The sequence below is a fragment of the Onychomys torridus genome, chromosome 19 (genome assembly GCF_903995425.1).
Source record: "Onychomys torridus chromosome 19, mOncTor1.1, whole genome shotgun sequence".
Taxonomy (NCBI): Eukaryota; Metazoa; Chordata; class Mammalia; order Rodentia; family Cricetidae; genus Onychomys; species Onychomys torridus.
Window position 1 is genome coordinate 52312550 of NC_050461.1, and position 20293 is coordinate 52332842.

The following is a 20293-nucleotide window of genomic DNA, read 5'->3' on the forward strand; positions in this document are numbered from 1 at the left end:
CACTAAAGAGGCCGCACACAAATGGCTTGCCCTCCAAGCCACACTCACAGCTCCCCAGTTTTTGGGGGACAGGTAACTTGGCCTTCAAAATGAGGGTCTCAGTGAAATGTTTTCTTGAGCGTCTTGTAAGGAATCAAATTGTTTTGAAGAACTTGGAACTGAACCTAGAGGATGGTTTGGGGAAGAAAGCTAGAGACAGGCTTCCCAAGAGTCCCCAGTCAGAAAGCACAGGGCTTACCCCGCCCCCAGAGCCTGTCCTCCATCAGAAGCTCCTATCCCACCACTGCATGTGCAGACAAAAGTCCACCGTCCCTCAGAATTCCCCAGCCTCCATCCCGGTCAGACACACCTCCTGCCACCCCGTGTGGTTTTCCTTTCACATTCTTCCCTTCATCCCTCCTCTCACCGTATACACTAGTTAGGGGGCACTTTCCTACACGTACATCTAAATTGGGAGCTGGCCAGATGCAAGCATTTAACTTATTTCCCCTGTATCTAGAGCAGCTTCTGGCGTTTTATCGTATGTGTTGTCATTAGGTGATGGGAGAATGTTCCAGAGAGTAGTCCGAACAGTTGGAAAAGTCCGTCTGTAGTCTATAGACAGTTGTCTTTTTTACATCATTTTATTTCTGGGAGACAGCTTGTTTCATTGGTTAAATGCATGGATTCTCTGATCAGTTTGCATGGGCTTCAATCCTAACCTCCAAGCCTGGGTTTTTCTCATTTATAAACAATGATGTGTTTGGTTATTGAGGGAACTGGATTAACTCATGGGACAGAACACTGTACCCAGGTGTCTCATGTGTATTTGGGCTCAGCAGTCAACATCTGCTGTTATTATTGAGGTTTGGAAGGAAGCGGAAGAGAGCTGCCGCCACAGCTGGAGGCCCTGCAGGTGCCTGCCAGCCGCAGAGGCAGGGGTGGTAGTGCGGTCAGTGGCCTCAGTCTTGGACCCTGCCTTCCTCTCCTCACACCACCATTCCCTGTGCTCCTTGTCCTGCTAGTGCTCAGAGTCATGAGACATGACCCCAGTACATAAACCAGCCACTCAGTCTGGGCTTGAAAAGGGTTGCATCCAACAGTAGAGAGGAGCCATGCTGGACCAGTGCAGATGCACGTGACGCCTTCCCATGAGGTCACCCAGGGTCTCTGTCTGCAGTCAGGTGGAAGCAGGATGTGGTAGGGCAGTCTCAGTGGCCCTCACCTGAAGACTGTCTAACATTATCCTTCTGGGTGAAGTGTAAAGAGTGAAGGTATTCAACACATTGATGGAATTTGGGGCTGGGAACTCTGATTGTTCATTTTATTGACTCTGAGGCCTTGTGCATGCTAAGCAAATGCTCTACCACTGGCCTATGTTTATAGCCCTTCATTCATTCATTCATTCATTCATTCATTTATCCATTCATTTATTTATTTATTCATTTATTTATTTATTTTGAGGCAAGGTCTTACTGTGGTGGCCAATGAACTCTCCCAGTAGCACAAGACGTTTTTGAGCATGTGATCCTCCTGCCTCAGCTGCCCGAGCCTCCATGCCCACCTTGGTGCAGCATGTTCTAAGACTGGCTTTCTGTGTGAGTGTTGCAGAGTCCTGTGGGTTCTCTGACACTGAGCTGGTTCTCCAGGAGCCTTGGGAATGCAGCCCTGTCTGCACAGGAAGGAGGAGCAGATGCAGAGCATGACTACTGACTAGTGACCTGTGGTGGGCACATCACTTGTACAGAATGTATTTCCTGCAAATGTTTTCATGAATGTTTAAGTAAAAGGCTTAACTTGTCTTTGCTTTCTGTTTAGGCAACTACTCCAGAACCCCAACGTACAGTGGTGTACCCAGTGCAAGCTACAGCGGCCCAGGGCCCGGTATGGGTATCAATGCCAACAACCAGATGCATGGACAAGGGCCAGCCCAGCCATGTGGTGCTATGCCCCTGGGACGGATGCCTTCAGCTGGGATGCAGAGCAGACCGTTCCCTGGAAACATGAGCAGCGTCACCCCCAGTTCTCCTGGCATGTCTCAGCAGGGAGGGCCAGGAATGGGCCCGCCCATGCCCACTGTGAACCGTAAGGCCCAGGAAGCTGCTGCAGCTGTGATGCAGGCCGCTGCCAACTCAGCACAAAGCAGGTATGCCTCTGAGACAGGTCGGGCTGTGTGCCTACGCGATCAACACCAACCTGCCTTTTCCTGTAGTAGTCAAGAGCTGCAGTGTTTGTCTTTACATGGGAGGGAAGGTCAGAGAGATGACGGACTGAGGTTTCTGAGCCACCAAGGAAGGAACTGAAGTGCCTGTCACTAGCGCCCGTGACTGTAGCCACAGGACCAGCCCTGTGTCACATGAAAGGAAATGTCTGCCCAGTTCCACTTCAATGAGTCTTTAGCAGAAAACACTGCAGCCCTAACTATTTAAAATCTAAAACATTGCAGAAGAAGCAACATGCACTCACACACTTGAACACATAGTTCAAATCTGCACACTCATTCACACATGCTCTGGCACACATGCTCAAACATGTATAGTCACACGATAAGCTTCTTTATACCATAGAAACTTTGGTCTGGTGTAGTGGCACACACCTTTGATCCCCTCACTGGAAGGCAAGAGGCAGGCAGGGCCCTGAGAGTTCGAGGCCAGCCTAGACTGCATAGCAAGTTCAGGGCCAGTCAGTGATACACGGCGAGACCTTGTCTGTGTCTCTGTGTGTACTGTGCGTCGGTCTTAATGAATATGAGCATGTATGGGATTTTAGATTTCATTGTCTGAATGCTTTTCTACGCCAACCAAAATGTGGTTGTTAAAGTAAAGATAGTAGTATTTTAGGAAGTTGAAGCTGGTTGAGCAAGGCTTTGCCCTCTCTGTCCTTGGTTTTAATCTTAATTCTTAATACTAATTTCTTTAAACACTTGACCTGCCTCAAAATGCCATAATTTAAAAGTGTATGAAGCAAAGATGAACTTTCTTTAAAAGGATCAGGTGCAGATCAGTGTTTCTAAAAAGCACATCAGAAGCCCTGGACCTCAGCGGTACCTTCAAAAGTCAGGGAAATTCTGACTTTCGTCAAAGAGAAATAAAAGCTAATTGTGCAAGCACGTATGTGTGTCTCTGTGTCTGTGTGTGTTTAAATGTATCTGTGGGTATTTGTGAACATGCATGTGTTTGGATGTGTTTATGTGTCTGTGTGTGTGAATGTGCATGTGTTTAGATGTATCTGTATGAACACTCTCCTGTTTAGATGTGTCTGTGTGTGTGTAAATGTGCTTATGTTAGATGTGTCTGTGTGTCTGTATTTGTGTGTGAATATGCATGTGTTTAGATGTGTCTGAGTGTATATCTGTGAACATGCATGTGCTTAGATGTTTCTGTGTGTCTGTATGTATCTGGGAACATGTGTGTGTTTAGATGTGTCTCTGTGTCTATATGTGTTTGTGAACATGCATGTGTTTAGAAGTATCTGTGTCTATATGTATCTGGGTACATGCATATGTTTAGACGTGTCTGTGTGTCTGTGAACATGCATGTATTTAAACGTGTATGTATATCTGTGAACATGCATGTGTTTAGATGAATCATTGTGTCTGTGAACATGCATGTGGTTAGAAGTGTCTACGTATTTGTGAACACGAACATGTTGAGAAGTCCATTTCTTCCCCTCTGAAGCTGGTCCTCGGGGAAAGTAGGGCCCCTCAGTCTCATTCTCTTCTGAACACTGACGCATTTCCTTTGAGGAATTAAGTGGAAATCCGTCATTCCTCCCCATTCTGTCTTAGCCCTTTACACGCACTTCAAGTCTCCTGACCCTGAGTGTCCACCCTGCAGCCAGACCCGCCGGGCCGAGGGGAATGTTTGAATAGACGGTCTGCCGGAGACGGGCACAGCTGCTCCCATGTAAATGGCTTAAATGAACTGCCCATTGTTGCAATTCCTGACACCCAGGTTACTTCCCTTCTGTTAAGTAGGAAGTATGTGATTGAATCTGACAGGGCCTCTGATGGCAGCGAGGGGGCAATGGCCAGAGAGAGCAAGGCAGGACCCCACTGGACACAAGTCTTGGTGCTTGCCTTCTGGACCAGTTTGTAATAGAAATCCCTGTAGTCCACAGTCTGTTTCCTGTTTTCCGTCAGCAGACCAATCCAAAGCCTTAACGTCACATCCTCCCCATTTAAACTCAGCTGTTTAAACGGAGGCCGTTTGTTGATTTTATTTACCTCAAGTCGAAACTATACTTAACTGACATTGAGGGTAGCTATGAGAATCTACTTTTCTCTTTCCCTGGCCCTTTCCTCCACCTCTGTCAAGTTTCACAGAGTGCCATACCAGGTGGCTTCATGGCCCAGAGTAGTATCCTTCCCCAGTCCGTAAGCTCCACACCTACACGTGGAACAGTGTGTGGACAGGGCCTCAGACGTGGGCTTCAGAACAGATCCACAGAAGCTGTTCTTCTCTTTCTCTTTAGGCCACCGTATATTAGTTATCCCAGCCAGTCTGGGGCTAGCGGACCCCCCATGTTTTCTCCCCTAACTGTGGCAGCTGCAGGCTTCCATGATGTACCAGCCTGACGATTGTGGGTAGGAAGCCACACACCACGGGCTTGGTGTGGGAGACCTGGGCGTTTGGGCCAGGGCAGTAAGATGGAGGCCTGTGTGAGGGCCTCCAGGGCAGTATGATGGCCTGGGCGCGGGCCTCCAGGTCCTTTCTATACCTGGCTTTCACCTGCCTGGGTTTCTTCATGCCTTGGAAGAAAGGTACATATTGTTACCTCCACAAAAGCCGTGAAATCTCCCACTCTGTTCTAATCCCCTTTGATGTTGGTGTGCTGTGGAGGAACCTGTGTGTGTTGCCATACCTGGAACCCCAGCCCAGGAGCCTGCACACTTGAACAGTAGGGCTTCTGGGCCCCCTAAGGCAGAGGAGAGAGGCCTCATGGTACTGTTGAGCCAATGACTTCTGTTATCTCTTTCTCCAAAGAGGCCTAGGATGTTTGGTCAGGAAAATTCAACATAGTAACCACGAGTTTTCTGCATCTACACGGTGGTGTCTTAGTCTCACTGTCAATACAAGAATATAGACAGCATCAAAAGTGCTTCTCTTTCCTGCTATGGAACGAATTGTATAGTTAGTAAACTGCATGAGTTACTGAGTGGGTTGCTAAGCAATAATATTAGCCATATCATGTTGTGTGTTCATCAGACCCTCACACACCAACTTCTGTGCTCTTGGTAGTTAGGACAGTGGAGCTGGGCCTCTGGCTGACCTCGACCGAGGAGGAGTGTCAACAGCCTCACAAACAGTGAACTCCACTCTGTTCTCATCCCTTCTTTGGCCTAACACCAGCTTTGGGATAGTCTTCCCCCCAGGTCATCTTGATGACGACAGCGAGAGTCATTTTGTCATGGAGAGTCATTAGTTCTATACACAGGTCCTCACTGTGCACCAGCAAAGAATCCTGTGAACATAATCCTCCAGCTAAAGTCACCATACAACGAGGCAGACATCCTCATTCTTGGGAACCTGCTTTCCCTCTCCTGCATTTCCATGGTTCCCTCAGGGTCAGCTTGTGATTCGAGAGGGAGCTAACAGTGGGGCAGAAAAGCATTTGTCACCAGCTGCTGAGCCACAGGCTCGGTCCTCTCCCAACTTGAGTGCTGTTTAGACCCGCAAAGCTGGTGTGGCTGGGCCTTGCCAAGCCACATTAAGCAGCTGTGTAAAATGAATTTAAATGGCATGCATCAGAGTAAAATCTCTTCCACTGGGCAGAAAAATCAATGTTAGCTAACCAGCCTGAGAAGATCAACTCTGCTTCAGCCAGCAGCTTCCAGAGAGCTTCTGGAAGACAGCGCCTCCTCCTTAATTAAAAACAAGAGGAGTCGCGATGGCAGGGCTACCGTGAAGTGCCACACCTGGCAAAGGCCTCCGTGCAACCCCTGCCCGCGGCCTGCGCTTTTCCTGGTTACAGTATCCTTTCTAAAAAGGAATGAAATCCCAGTTTTGTTTCTATGTAGGTCACCCATCTGCCCCGCTTTGCAGAGCGCCAGCCTCCTGTGCCCATTTTCAGAGGGCAGACTTGGCTGTGAGAAAGCAGTGTGTTACAAGTCTGTACCCGAGACCGAGAACCCTGGTGTGAGCATGATTTGTTGCCCTGTGCTGTAGCGTCAGACTCACTGGTCTTTTTTTTTCCCCCATCGATGGATGGCAGGTGTAGTTAGAGTTTTCCTGCCTGGCCCATAGTCAGGACAAATCTCTCTTACCTGCCAGTCCCACAGTCACTCAGACCCAACCAAAAAAGCACACAGAAACTTACATTGTTTACAAACAGTATGGCCGTGGCAGGCTTCTTGTTATCTACGTCTTCTATCTTAAATTAACCCATTTCTGTTAGTCTATACTTTGCCACATGGCTTGTGGCTTACCAGTGTCTTTACATGTTGCTTCTCATGGCGGCAGCTGGCGGTGTCTCTCTCTAACCTTCTACTTCCCAGAATCCTCTTCTCTCTTGTCCCGCCTATACTTCCTGCCTGGCCACTGAGAACCGGGAGAAGGATGCAAGCAACTTTCGGGAGTCTTGCAGGGTAGACAGAGACAGCTGGCAGCCTGGACAGTCACCTAATGTTCATTTGTAAAGATGGGGCATTTGTCTTCAGCCCACAGGGCTAGAGTCTCTCCGTCATTTTTCTTAGTGTCCTGTAGAATGTCTGGCAGTTTCCTCTGCAAAGCAGGAACCTGAAGGACCATTTTGTCAAGCAAAGTTTAGTGGTCACCTTTTTATGGATCCTGTATGTCCAGTCGATCAAGCAGTCCAGGCAAGAACAGTTTCTTGCCCAAATGGCTATTTTTGCCAAGGTGAAGATAAACTCCATATGAAGTGTCTTCAGTGCCCATCCTCCTCTCTGAAGTAAATTGGTGCTGCCAGGAGCAGACATGTCTCACTGTCCAGAAAGTCTAAATTTTAAAAGTATTTTAAATGCCATATTCTGTAGGTCTTTGAAGTATTTGAAGATTGCCTATCTATCTGAAATATCTTTATGTATATCTAGAAGACTTAACTAACATGGCTACGAGTATGATTATCATAGATGACTAATTATTAATCTATTTTTAATTATCCATTTCAATTTAAAATGAGCTATAGAAACATAATACCTTCAACACGATTAGAAATATACACACAGTATAACAAAATTAACTTTAAGTTTGTATCAATAGACTGAAATCTACACCAATGTAAAACATTTTAAACAAGTTGTTGCTCTTTAGAAGTAAGTTCCTTAATCTACCCTTTCATCCTATTATATCTATATCATATTCCCTTTTCTTCTTTAGAAAGAGATCACATTTATAATCAACCTGCTTTAAAGAAAAATATTGGTTTTTCTCTGTCCCACACCAGAGGGCTCTTCTGATTTGGGACACAAGAATCTAATCTTTTCTTTTAGCAATATGTCTGGGTTTAGAGAAGGAGTGAGCCAATTCCACCTCCAAAGCCAGCTTGATAATTTTGGGAATGTGGGCGTAGTTTCTCTTACTACTTCCTGCTGGAGGGGGGAGCTGTATCTTATGGGGATACAAAGAAAATTTTTGGATTATAGAGTAGTCCATTAGGGTGAACCTCTGAGCCAGTTGCCTTGAAACCATTCTGGATGTCAGATCATCTGGGCCATGGTGTCATTGGAGACCTTTCAGGTGGTCTTGGCTGATCAAACCTGATGTATCTTAATCTGGAACAAATCCACAGCCTCTGGCTTTCTGTGGAAACAAAAGCAGAGACTCTTTTCCAAAGCAACATATCCTTATATCCAAATTTTGAAGTCAAGGTACCTTTAAAATTTACATATTTGTTTAACTCAACAGCTTTTATGATCAAATCTTTTTCTGCAGTTAAAAATCCCAAAGACAACATAAACCAGATTCTCTGTGTAATATCCATCTTTGTAAGACTGAAACGCTGCTGTGGCTGCTGGCTCCGCCCACCTCAGTTTCCCAACATGGCGGTAGTACAGTTTACTGTCAGCTCTGGGTCTGGAGCCATGTGTACCATCAACTATCAGAAGCAGTTCTATCAAAGCAGTGCATAGCCCAGAAACTTTTTTTCTTTTTTTAAACTAGCAAAGGCTAAATCTACCACGCAGCAGAGTAAAGTGCCGATTGTAGACTCCTCATTCCCGCCACACTGCAGGTCAGACGCACAAGCCAGGAACCCGCCATAGTAGCTCAAACTGGCAGGCAGCTGCTAACTTGAGAGAGACAACTAGGAAGCTGTTTTTAGCTCCGTTTTAGAATCTTTTTTCTCAGGTTTTAGGTGGAAATTATTGCCAACACGTTGGACGCCATTTGTAGTTAGAGTTTTCCTGCCTGGCCCATAGTCAGGACAAATCTCTCTTACCTGCCAGTCCCACAGTCACTCAGACCCAACCAAAAAAGCACACAGAAACTTACATTGTTTACAAACAGTATGGCCGTGGCAGGCTTCTTGTTATCTACGTCTTCTATCTTAAATTAACCCATTTCTGTTAGTCTATACTTTGCCACATGGCTTGTGGCTTACCAGTGTCTTTACATGTTGCTTCTCATGGCGGCAGCTGGCGGTGTCTCTCTCTAACCTTCTACTTCCCAGAGGCAGGTGAAGCCACTTTAGGAAATGTGTTTCTTTTCCGGGAGGCAGGTGAAAGCTTAACCTTTGGGCAGCCACAGTTTTTAGACTGTTCTCTTTGTCCTTCCCAGAGAGCCTGGAGCCTGGGAAAGAATCGCAAAAGGACAAATTGTTGATGAAGGTGGGAAGCATGTGTCTGTGATTCAGCCAAGGCAGCCAACTTGTGGTAAAGAGGAGGAATTGGCACGGGTGTTGCAATGATAAATTTCACAAGTGGAGTATAAGATACGGGAGAAAACATCAGCTTAACCATTTGAAAGGTGTCTCCTTAGTGTCATTTTTGGGGTGACTTATAAGTGTGAATCCACCTGCTACATTGAATACATAGATTGTTTCTCTTAGTGACCCTTGCGGATGAAGGAGTGAGCGCATCTGTCATAGAAAGCGGTGTGGTTTCTACTGTGCACATGCCAAGTTAGACACCTGATGGTACCTAAACATTCCAAGTTCATGATTTACGAGGAGTAGCTGCACTCAGAAAGTGCCTTGCTGTGTATTGTTTTAAAGCATCAGTAGTTAATGTGGTTTACTCTGGAGTGTGGTGTCTGTTCCAAGCATAGTCTGCCAGAAGCTCGGGGAAGACCTTGGCCCCCTGCTTCCTGAAAAGGCCGTGCCACGGCTTCTAGGATGTTTTCAGTGACACTTCATTATCTGTAGCCTTGACGGCACAGGCACTCACGTGAGGGAGCTTTCCTCTCTCCTGCACTGGGTCCTGCGTTGTTCACTCCTAAGAAAATCCTGCAATTCTAAACTGTTGGCCTCTTTGCCAAACACAGTAGTTAATATATGGATCTGGGTACTTGACAATTACCTAGATTTATTGTTCTTAGAAATTCTTCCAAGGAAGAACCACAACTTCAGTTTACAAAAGTCTGACAAATTCCTGACAGCCCCCCCTAGCAGCCTATAACCTTTGGTGGCTTCTTAAGTGACTTGAGATTGTGTCACAGGTGTGCCATTGGTCTGTAAGATCTTTATTCTATTCTCATTGTGTGAGTTTCCAAAAGAGGCAGAATTTCAGTTATAGGGTGGCAGAATCTGGAGCCAGAAGGTTTGTGGACACTGTCTAGTCTCTGCCCTTTATTATCTCCACCTTATTATGGTGGAAGAGACTGAGTCCGCTGAGGTCACCAGAGAAGGCCATTGAGTTGGAGGGAGGGACAACAGATGCCAGGGTCCTGTCTGTCTTGTCCTGTGAGTGCTGACTCTAAACTTGGTGAAGGGTGTACTCTTGCTTTGCACACTCCTTACTCTATAAAGACTGTTCTGGTATTAGAAAATGAAGCTGAGCATGTGTCTGAGCAAGACTGTCCTACCCACAGAGGGCTGAACTCTACCTGCCTATGCTGGAGAGGACATGGGCTGTGTACCTGCCTGGAGCCTGGGGCCTCAGCAGCATGGGGGCTTTGTCTCAGGAAAGGCAGTAGGTCTTCTCTGGTACCCAGATGGGTTGGAGTCCAGTCTTTTTCACCCTGTGGTTTCCCACACCAGTACTGCTCCAGCCTTTACCGTTAAAACTGAGGGAAAAGCAGCTGTGAACAGGCCATGTGCTGGTAGAATCAGTCGGTCTGAAGCCTCACTGAGCTTGACTAGAAGGGTCTAGTGAGTATCAGGAATGTGAGCATGCGTACCTATGTTCTAATGTTTACACCAGGACCACAGAAAATGTGAGCATGTATACCTGCATTCTGATGCTTACCCCAGGGCCACAGAAATCGGCTGTGCTCCAATAGGAAGCTGTAAATATGAACTGGTACCCTTTTCATCCTACTCAGTTGGGAGCAGAATGGATGATCTTTGAAATCATTTTGGTTACTATAGCATGGCTAACAACACAAGCTTTGGGAGTATTGAAGGAGCTGATCTTTGCAAGATAAGGTGACCAGCAGCCTTCCTCTGGGGAAGAGGAGCTGGAGCTGATACAGACAGAAGTTAGTCTGGCTTCCTGCAGAGACACCTCTGCCTGTACTGGTGTGTGCCACATGTCCACACACTCCAGCGACTGTCCTTGCTGAGCCGTGTTCCTCATGTGCTTCCTACCCTGTGCTGATATTTGCCAGCAAGGTACTTTTTCTGTATTTTGCTCTGAGGCCAGTGTGATGCCATTCTGCTGATGGACATGCAGCCACCAATGTGGAAATGCATTAATGGAGAGAGAGAGAGTACATTAACATGTCAAAGAGACCAAGCAAAAAAAAATTTTAAAAAAACCCATAGCTCAAGCCCCTGTTATAGTGTGGTCTCCATACTGGAGACCATGAGTGATTTGAATTAACTAAGATATAGCCCTTCAGATTTTGGACAATTAGGTTTCAGCATAATAGCTATGATTTGAAAAGTCATGTTATTGAAAGACAAAGAGGACAGATTTCAAAGGCTGAAATAGTTTTTATTTCTGAAATTAGAGACAAGCCTTTGTGTTATCATCTAAATACTGTGCTTTCATTCTTGATCCCTTTTTTCCATTCCAAATTTAGAATTTGAATGAATTTTATTATGTTATTTTAAGATTATCAATTAACTCTTTCAGAGTTATAAAACTATTATGGAAGCTATAAATTACATTAATAAATCTTCAAATAAAAAATAGTAAAACATAAATCCTTAGAGGACTAAAGAGTTTTCTTTAAAAGATGAGATCCAGTGAATCAAATTATGAAATATACAGCAAATCTTGAATGGACATAGCCCAATCCTAGCCTTACAGGGGTACAAGGCTGTGCGCCCGTGTTTTGACAGATGTCCTGGGTGGTTCTGTGTAAAAAGCCGACTCAGCTGAGCACTGGTGTCCTCAGAAGAGCCCTGACAAGCCACGAGGAAAAGGCAGGGGCGTGGCAGGGCCACCTTCTCCCTGATGGGCATCAAGCCGGGAATGCAGATGGAGCTCATGTCCTGAGCAGGACCAGAAGGAGCGGGGCTCGATGCAAACCAGACACCTAACACCCTGCCCTCTGTTAACCCAGGTCAGAGTTCACCTCCACTAACCCATCTCACTTTGCCTCCTCCCATCAAGGAGACAAAGGACCACCCCTTCAGTTAAGTTAGTCTCTCTCCACACTCTGCCTGTCCTTGCACTGTGCTCCTGCTTGATGATCTAGGCCACTGGCCTTTGCTTCTGACCTCAGAGCCCTACTGTGGTGTCTGCCCCCATGCTCTTCATGGACACCAAACAAGCTGGGTCATCCCATCCAATGCCAGCGTCGTGGTCCCCCACCCACTGGGAAGCTACGTGGCCCTGCACACCCCACTTCCTCAGGGTTAAGAAATGCCAGTTGTCACTGTAGCCAAGGACTATACTGTCAGCCTGCCAGACTCTCAGACAGACCTGGGAGTGGTGAGGCTTCTCAGCCCACAGCACTTTTCACTGGAGGTGGGAGAGGGTGGGGGTGCAGAGGTGTGCCCTGAGGCTTGGCGTCATCAAGTTTAAGTACCTGGTAGCCTTGTAAAGACCACAGGAAGAAACAGACTCCTGACTACCCATGGCGACCTTAGTTTACTGGTATTGAGGACCCTGGGATGTGACCCCTTATGAGTCCCTACTAATCTTGTTCTTCATACTTATTTTGACTTCTGTCGTCAACCATCAGACCAAAGTTGTCCACCATAGGTTCGTCTGTTGTTCGTGCTCGAGGGCCTTTGTTAAGGCCCCTGCAGGTGGGGGACCTGATCGAGTCCTGGACTCTACTCACAGGGCAGAGCTGATGAGATTCTTATTCAGCAGTACCTTGCTTTACTAAGTTAAATGACGTCATGGCCTAGCCTTATTGAGAAACTGTGAGGACAATTCTGAAGATCAATGATAAGCTGGGTGTGGTGGCTCACGCCTGTAATTCTAACACTTGGGGGACTGAGGCAGGAGGATTACCACAAGTTCAAGGGAAACCTAGGCTGTATAGTGAGCCCCAGGCTAACCCGGGCTGCAGAAGGAAACCCTGTCTTAAAAATAGGAAAGGAAAATCAGAAATGACTATATTTGTGTTCCCTGGAGAAGTACAGTGGTTGTTTGTAGATTTGGGAAATACTGCCAAGACACAGTATATAGGATGGGGAACTCGAGACCCAAATTAATTTTGTAAGCTGAGTGACAGGTCTACTAAGGTACTAAAGATCTCAGAAAATGCCTGCAAGATATATGTATCCTTAATTATCTCACCACTAAAGCGTCGCTTTGATTACTCCTCAGTGCATGTTAATTAGCCCCTCAGTGTCTGCCAAGAACACATATCCTCTATGTCTGCGGCTGGCATTCACAGACCTCCAGGACCCCTGAGCCTCACTCTGTTCAGATGCATCTAGACACTGTCCCTCACACTTGTCACGTGGAAAGGAATGTTCAGGAAGGACAAGGACATGCAATATGGCTATTTCTATCACTGCAGTCCTCACTGTAAATGAATTGAGAATTTTCTTAATGTTATGATGACCTCAAGATACAATGTTGTTAGCATCTTTGTGTACAATGCAGTTTGAAAGAGGCATTTTATGTGGGTACATTGATGACAGCTATTGTTTCTTGTCCAAGTAGAGGACTGTGATTGTGTCTTATTGGAGCGGGTGGACTATTGCATGGTCCCAGAACCCATAAAAGTCCTGCAGTCACCTGCCTCCCTCAGGAAACCACCATCTCTGAGACCACTGCTGCCCTCGGTGGCTTCATCAGGCCAAGCATGCAAGGCAGTGGACACCCTGAGAAAACAGGAAAGGATTAGAGTGGAAATCTCTGAATTAAGTGTGTTCAAAATCTTAGTTCAGTTTTGTATCATTACTAATAAATGCCATATGAAACAGAACAGTAGACTCAACAAAGCGCAGTCAGCTTTGAAGATGAAGAGATCATCCCTAGTCACCAATAAAATCCAAACTGCCAGAGACCAAATTTGTATTTTCTTTATACTCTGAGGTCAGAGCCTGTGAGCTCCATTTGTTCAGGTTGGTCTGGGAGCAAGTCAAGATAGGTTAGACACCAGAGGAAAGAATGGGCTAAGTCTGCAACCCACACAGTGATGCTGTTGGGCGGTGGATGCTGATGTGAAGTAACTTTGAAAGGGAGAGATGTTTGTGATGGTGTGAGCTATTGTGAGACCTCAGCCATGGGCAGAGCCTCAGAGGAAGGGCTCCACCAAGACTCTGCGGGAGAAACACGCTCTGTGGACAGTTGTGTAGCCAGGTGGAAGACTTTGGAGATGGCCTTGGAGCAGATACCAGATCACAGAGACTCACTCAAGGCCAAGAGAGGTCTCAGCAGAAGAGCTGGGCTTCTCTGCTGCAGAGCTGGCCAACTGCTCCTCAGCTGAAAACCACCCTTCTCCCATTCCTCAGAGAAAAGAAAGGAAACTTAAACTTCTCCACGGTGTCTCAGTCACCCTGCCCCCTCCAAACTGCCCAGTCCCTTTCCTTATTTTGCCACCTTTCATCCAAGGTGCCATTATCTTACCTAGATCTTTGCAGTAGCCAACTGAGGCCATACTCTCTTTCCTCCTGTCCACGCAGAGGACTGTGTCTTTAAAACACATGTTCTGTGTCCTCCCTGCTGCTTAAAAGTGCCCTAGACCTCTCTGTTTCTTAGGGTAAGGATGGAGCCTCAAAGAGACAAGACCCCTGTGAGCCCCCTTACTGGGCTGTGCTTACACCAAGTGCTTCAGAGCCCTGCCTCTGTGGGTCTCTGCTCCTCACTGGCTGCAGATCTGAGGGGTGTGTGGCACTAACCCTTCCTCAGGGAACATTCTTCCCCATTATGGCAAGGTCTGATGGTGTGTAGACCTCTGTTCTCTCACAAAGCAAGCTTGTAGCTTTGTGCAGGCTGCTGATCGCTTGTTGTTTGTGGTTTGGGCCACGTCCCTTGAAATACTGTCCCTTGTCCCATGCACAGCCCCAGCCTTGGCAGATACCTGTCATGTCTCACCCAGTGGAAGGGATTTCTGCTTAATTTTACTTAATCTAATGTGTCTTCTAGCACAAAGGGTGTGGAACAGCGTGTTTTGTTTAAATAGCCCGTGGTCCTGTGGTTTTTACAGGGACCCATGATTCTTAAATCAAGGGCACTCAAGTCTGTTCTGCGTCTCTCTTCAATAATCCAAATGCAGTTTGGCTCTCACAGGACTGACTGGCCAGAGCTGCTGACTTGTGGGAATAATCAGGACATGATTTGCCCCCAGCATTGTCAAGGGGCAGGCAGCCTGCCGGATCCGCCATGGCAAAAACTGACCCAGGCAAGACACCCTGCTTCTCCGCTTTGCTTGAGTTGCTTGAGGGGCATAGATACATCTTTCTCTCTTCAGATACTTGACTTGATTATTTCAGAGGGTTTTCCTCTCCATGGTGCTTTGGAGGAGTCACCGTGCAGTTCTGTGGGAAGTCTGTTTCACCGGTGATGCGCACTGAGTGTGTGGAAAGTTTGTGTGGGTAGCATTTTAAATAGGGAGCTTCCCAGAGAATCACAGAAGCATGTGAAGAAATAAGCTTGGCTGGAGTTGGGGCTGGTCAGGATTTCAAGGCCCAGTTCTAACTGTCGCAGCAAGAGGTAGAGTGTCCCAAAGGTCAATGCTAGCCTGGTTCCTTTTGTCGGGACAGCAGTTTTATTACTTTCCAGGGTCTCCGCCCTCCTCGGCAGTCCATGGAGAGCAGGTGATGTAGATGTGACCATCCGCTCCCACTGCAGTAACTCTGCATTCTAGACGTGGGGCAGGAATGGTTCTCTCTGCTGGCTCTGCAGGGGCTTCGGCCACATGGGGTTCTGTGCCAGGGTATTCTGTCTGTCCCTGCTCTTCAGATACGCTCACACTTTTTCCCATCCCTTAAAGGGAAAACCAAGTGTTAGTTACCAAAACAATAAAGCTTTGCCTTTCTAGCGCCCCAAACTGTATGGACTTGATCTCATTCTACATTTGGCATTTATACTAAGATTTGAGCTCCTGAACTCACACCACAGCCGGCCTCTAGTTCCCCATTTTACCGTTACCATAAGCCAACTCAATGGTTGCTTCAGAACTGGAGTTTGCCTCCACTTTTCCCTCCAAACCCTGTGAGCAGATAAGTATGTAATCCTAAAGAAATTGCTAGCTTGTTCCTTTTTTTAAATTATTATTATGTGTTTTAATTTTATACATCAGCCATGGGTTTCCCACCCCCACCCCCACCTTCCCCCCCACCTTTTTTTTTAAATAGAAAACTCTAAAAGTCCTTGAGGGTGCTCCATCCACAGCCTTACTCAGATGTTGGACATTCTGTCCTCTTCCTGACTGCCAAAGCTGTTCACCAGGAGGCCCCATAGCCATGCATGCCAAGGAAGAGCTAGAAGCATTACGTTCTTTTCACGAAGGAATGGAAGTCTTTAGTAATTAGGTTCAGGTTCATTTCAAGACAGAGTAACCTCAACAATCATTATCACAAAGCCTTTTGTTTCTGACTGTTAGAGACAAGGTCTCACCTGTGTAAGCTAGGTTGGCCTCAAAAGTTGCCTGGTCCTCTAGCCTTAGCCACCTGAGGCCTAGGATTGCAGGTGTTGGCCATACACTACCCCAAAGCCTTCCTAATAGCGATTTCCTAAATAGAAGAATGTCTCTAAAGAACTGCCAGTTAAACCTAGGAGCACTGTGCTAATAGCACCATCGTCAGCTAGAGAGCAGAATCTGCTAGCCGAGTTACAGGAAGCAGTGGGAAGTCAGTTTGGAACTGCTGTGGCCTGTACCTTGTATACGCCTAGACTGTGTACACCATTCCTGGAGTAGAGGAACCCAGTAGCTCCACAGAAACCATTATCATCCTAGCGGATTCCTAGTACAGCTCCATCAAGTTAGAACTCTCAAAAGCCCAGAAACAGAAGTTGCTGAATAAACTGATCAAAGAGGGAGCTTCCTTGAGACGAAAACTAGGTTGATGTGGCAAAGCATTTAAAACCGCACTTGAGGTTGATACGAGGAAAGGCCAACCTCCCAAAAGAAAGCCCCTTCGTGGCTACTTCCTGGTGTTTGAAATGCCATTCATAATGTTCTTACCTTGAAAGTGTCTTAAAGTGGGGCTGAGATGTGGCTCAGTGGTTAGGACCACTGTTCTTGCAAAGAACCTGGGTTCAGTTCCCAGCACCCATGAAGTAGCTCACAACCACTTGTAACTCCCAGTTCCAGGGCACCTGATTCCCTCTTCTGACCTCCTCAGGCACCAGGTACACATGTGATGCGCATACAAACATGCAAGCAAAACATTCATATTTAGAAAGTAAAAATAAATCTAAAAAAAAATATGTTAATGTCTCCAATGGAAAGTCCCCGAAAAGACCTTATGATGCGGGCTTATTTTCACAAACAGCTCAGTAAGGGGCAGCCCTATTCAGAGAGGCTTTGTCGGGGATAGAGCCTCAGGGCAGTACCTGCCGGCCTTATTATAAATTGTTCTCCTAGGAACCTGGCTTTATCATAGACTGACAGGTCTCTTCTTCACCTAATCCCAACCCAAGGCCGGTTTAAAGCTCCTCCAGGCTGTTGATAACTGAAGTGGGAGCTCCATCTTACAGCAAGCATCCTGTTGGGAAGTTCAGGGCGCTTGTCTGGGGTTAATCTGTGAGACACAGAGAGCTGTTCCAGTGGGAGCTGCTTCCCAACCAGTTCCATGGTGCTAGACCGTCTTGGTGGATAACTACAGTCTTCCTAAGAACAATGCTGAGACCAAGCAACATGGGAAGATGGCTCTGGCGTCTTCACAGGGTACTTGCAAGCACCCACCAACCTAGAAGTTAGTCAGGAGCCCCTGAGTGATGGTGGTTCTGCCCATACCAACTACAGTGGGCACTCTGATGCTGGCCAGCAAGCAACCTGTAGACATTTTCAGGGGCTCCCAGAGCCATGCACACACCACCCTCTCAGGAATGTCTTCTCAAGACCCTAGTGGGTATGGGACAGAAAAATTCCCCCTGAATGGTTTTTACTATGAACAAAAAGAAAAAACAAATACTTAAACCTTTGATTCTTTGATTTAAAAAAATGAAGTTCTTCTTTTAACTCCTTGTATAAGGCAAATGGTTGAGTCCACTATAAATTGATGTACAGAAGGAATATACTTCATGGTTTTGAACAGTAATTTCTTTGAACCTTTTGTATCTTGTGAAAATGTTGACTTCTGTACACTAAGAGACACCAAGGTCGCTCAGACAGTGATTAGTTAGTGACCAGCTGGCTGTTTGGAACAGGTGAGAGAAGTGTGAACTTAGCCCTTCTCTCAGGGCTGCTCCTGGCAACATCGTAGCCACAGTGGGACAAGCTTGTCAAAGGGGTGCTGTTACCTCAGGCAAGCTTAGCCTACGCTGGAGAGTCCCAAAACGTCCTGCACAATCAGCCAGACTTCCTGTTGCAGTGAAATGCCCCTGGCTAAGCAGACTGCCATGCCACTTAGGTCCTCTCCCATCTCACTGCTAGCAGTCAGGAGTGAAAGGGAATTGTGTCTTTCTGAGCATAAGCTAAATCCCTAAGAGGTGGCGGCTTCTCTGAAGTAAAAACACTTCAGCTCTTCCTTCTCTGTGACATCATGGGACAGAGGAAGCGTTTGGACTCCACTTCCAGAAGTCCAAGGTCTTCCTCATCACTCCTTAAACCACGTGTATAGATGCTGTCTTTTTAATAGGGCCTGATGTCAAAAGTTAAATAATAGGACTGAGGTCGAAGCATCTCGTACCCATTATATCAGAAAATTTGGGGCAAATGATTGTGTTAATAGGCTCCTCAGATGTCTCCTTGGTTGTTTTTCATCTCTTGACTTCTGGTTTGGATGTGAGGATACTAAGCAGTGTGAGTGGCCAGCTCTTGTTATGAATTAGGGCTTGAGAGGTGGCTCAGTGGTTAAGGGCTCATGGTGCTCTTACAGAGGACCTGGGTTCAGCTCCCAATACCCATGTCAGGAGGCTCACAACTGCCTGTGACTCAACTCCACAGGGATCCAACATCTCAGGCTTCCATGGACACCTGTATATTCATATTCTCTGTCTCTCTCTGTCTCTCTGTCTCTGTCTCTCTCGCTCTCTCTCTCTCTCACACACACACACACACACACACCACTAATTAATTAATTAATTAGATCTTAATTAATAAAATGCAGCATCTGGACTGGGGTTGTACCTCTGCCTTAGAGTCTTGGGCTGGGCAAGTGGAGCAGGGCAGGGGTGGGATGACCCAGGATTGGATCCCTAGTGCCAAACAGGATAAAGAAAAAACAATATTTTTAAAAATGAGACATGGGTTTGGCTTGCTTTTGTCATTTGTTTTTACCTCGGGTCCCTTGCTCCTGCTTCTCTTTATCTTAGCTGTAGTGAATAATAACTCAGCACACTCGACATGATTATGAATGTAACTTATTTGTGCAACTTGTGAAGTGAAGAGCATATTGAACATTTACCAGCTGGTAGAGTTCAGCCCCTCTGAAACCTGCCAGGCTTGCTCTCGCGTCTTGAGGTGCAGCCAGCGCGGTGCTCAGTGTGTATGTGTGCCTGTTCTCTCTCCTACAGGCAAGGCAGTTTCCCCGGCATGAACCAGGGTGCACTCATGGCCTCCAGCTCTCCCTACAACCAGCCCATCAACAACAGCTCCGGCCTGATGAGCACACAGGCACAGCCCTACAGCATGGCTCCTACCATGGTGAACAGCTCCACAGGTAACCAGGCACCCTGCCTTCCTGTCTCCTCCTCTTAGGCTTCACGGCGAATGTGCCAAGTGGCCTGAGAAGGGGGAATGCCCCAGTGTGGTGGGCTAAGTCCACGCCTCTGCTTTGGAAAGCTTACTTAGTCTGCGACCTGATGTCAATGTTTTTCCATTGTCTGTACACTACACCAACACATTTCAAGCGTCTGTGGATTGAACTGTATATTCTACATTCTCCTTATTTTGGGGAGTTAGTGGGAGGACTGAAGGGTCCCAGAGAACTGTCACTTGGCAGTGACATGGTGAAAGTGTAGGCTCTGCACTGCAGACGAAGGGGTTGCAGGGCCGAGCAGAGGAGCCCGTGTACTTCTTCCTTCCAGGACAGCACCTGCCCATGTGGGGGACAGTTGGCTGCTCTGGAGAGCTATCTGCGGGATGTCTAGAGTTCTAAGTCCCCTTCTTAAAGAATCAGGCCTGCTTAGTACAGTGAGGCTTCCTAGGTAGTTGTGAGCATTGTATAGGCCCTTGAGACACTTGTCAAGATCCAGAGCGTCCCAAGATGAGTGTCCGGTCAGAAATGAGAAACCGGCGCTTGGTTGAAAGGTAGCGTCCCTTTTGGTAGGATTCATCCATTGTTTCACTCAGGCGTGGCATAAGATGGAGAGTCCTCCAAAGCTGTGGGACATGTCAGAAACACATTGTGAGGCCTAACTCCCATGGTCATTAGTCACCATTTATACAGCTTTGCCCATGTTCTCTGTGTCTGGGTATCCTGGAAAGCTCCCCAACCCCCACCCTGCTCTCTGAGCTCTCTGTCACAGGGAACAGTCCAGAGGGGCCAGGCGTGTTACCTGCACGAGCAGCAGAGCCAGCCATCTCTAGGGGCTCAGTCTGTAAGTTTAGAAAAACACAGACTAAACTGTGAGCCAAAACACAGGGTTTTCAGTACCTGAAATGTCCCTTCCTAGTGCTAGGCCGGCAGCGGTGGTTCATGGGGAAATGAAGTACGAGATCCAGCAGCCTGCCAG

At 46.9% G+C, this 20293-nt stretch overlaps 1 protein-coding gene across 4 annotated transcripts in view; it reads left to right on the forward strand.

Annotated features, from left to right (window-relative positions):
• Arid1b (AT-rich interaction domain 1B) overlaps window positions 1–20293 on the forward strand; it is a 369773-nt gene that overhangs the window by 311533 nt on the left and 37947 nt on the right. For all 4 annotated transcript variants that reach the window (XM_036168635.1, XM_036168631.1, XM_036168632.1 and 1 more), the window contains 2 exons: window positions 1798–2125; window positions 19133–19278. In XM_036168635.1, the coding sequence (XP_036024528.1) occupies window positions 1798–2125; window positions 19133–19278 (474 nt within the window). The remainder of the gene's footprint in view (window positions 1–1797; window positions 2126–19132; window positions 19279–20293) is intronic.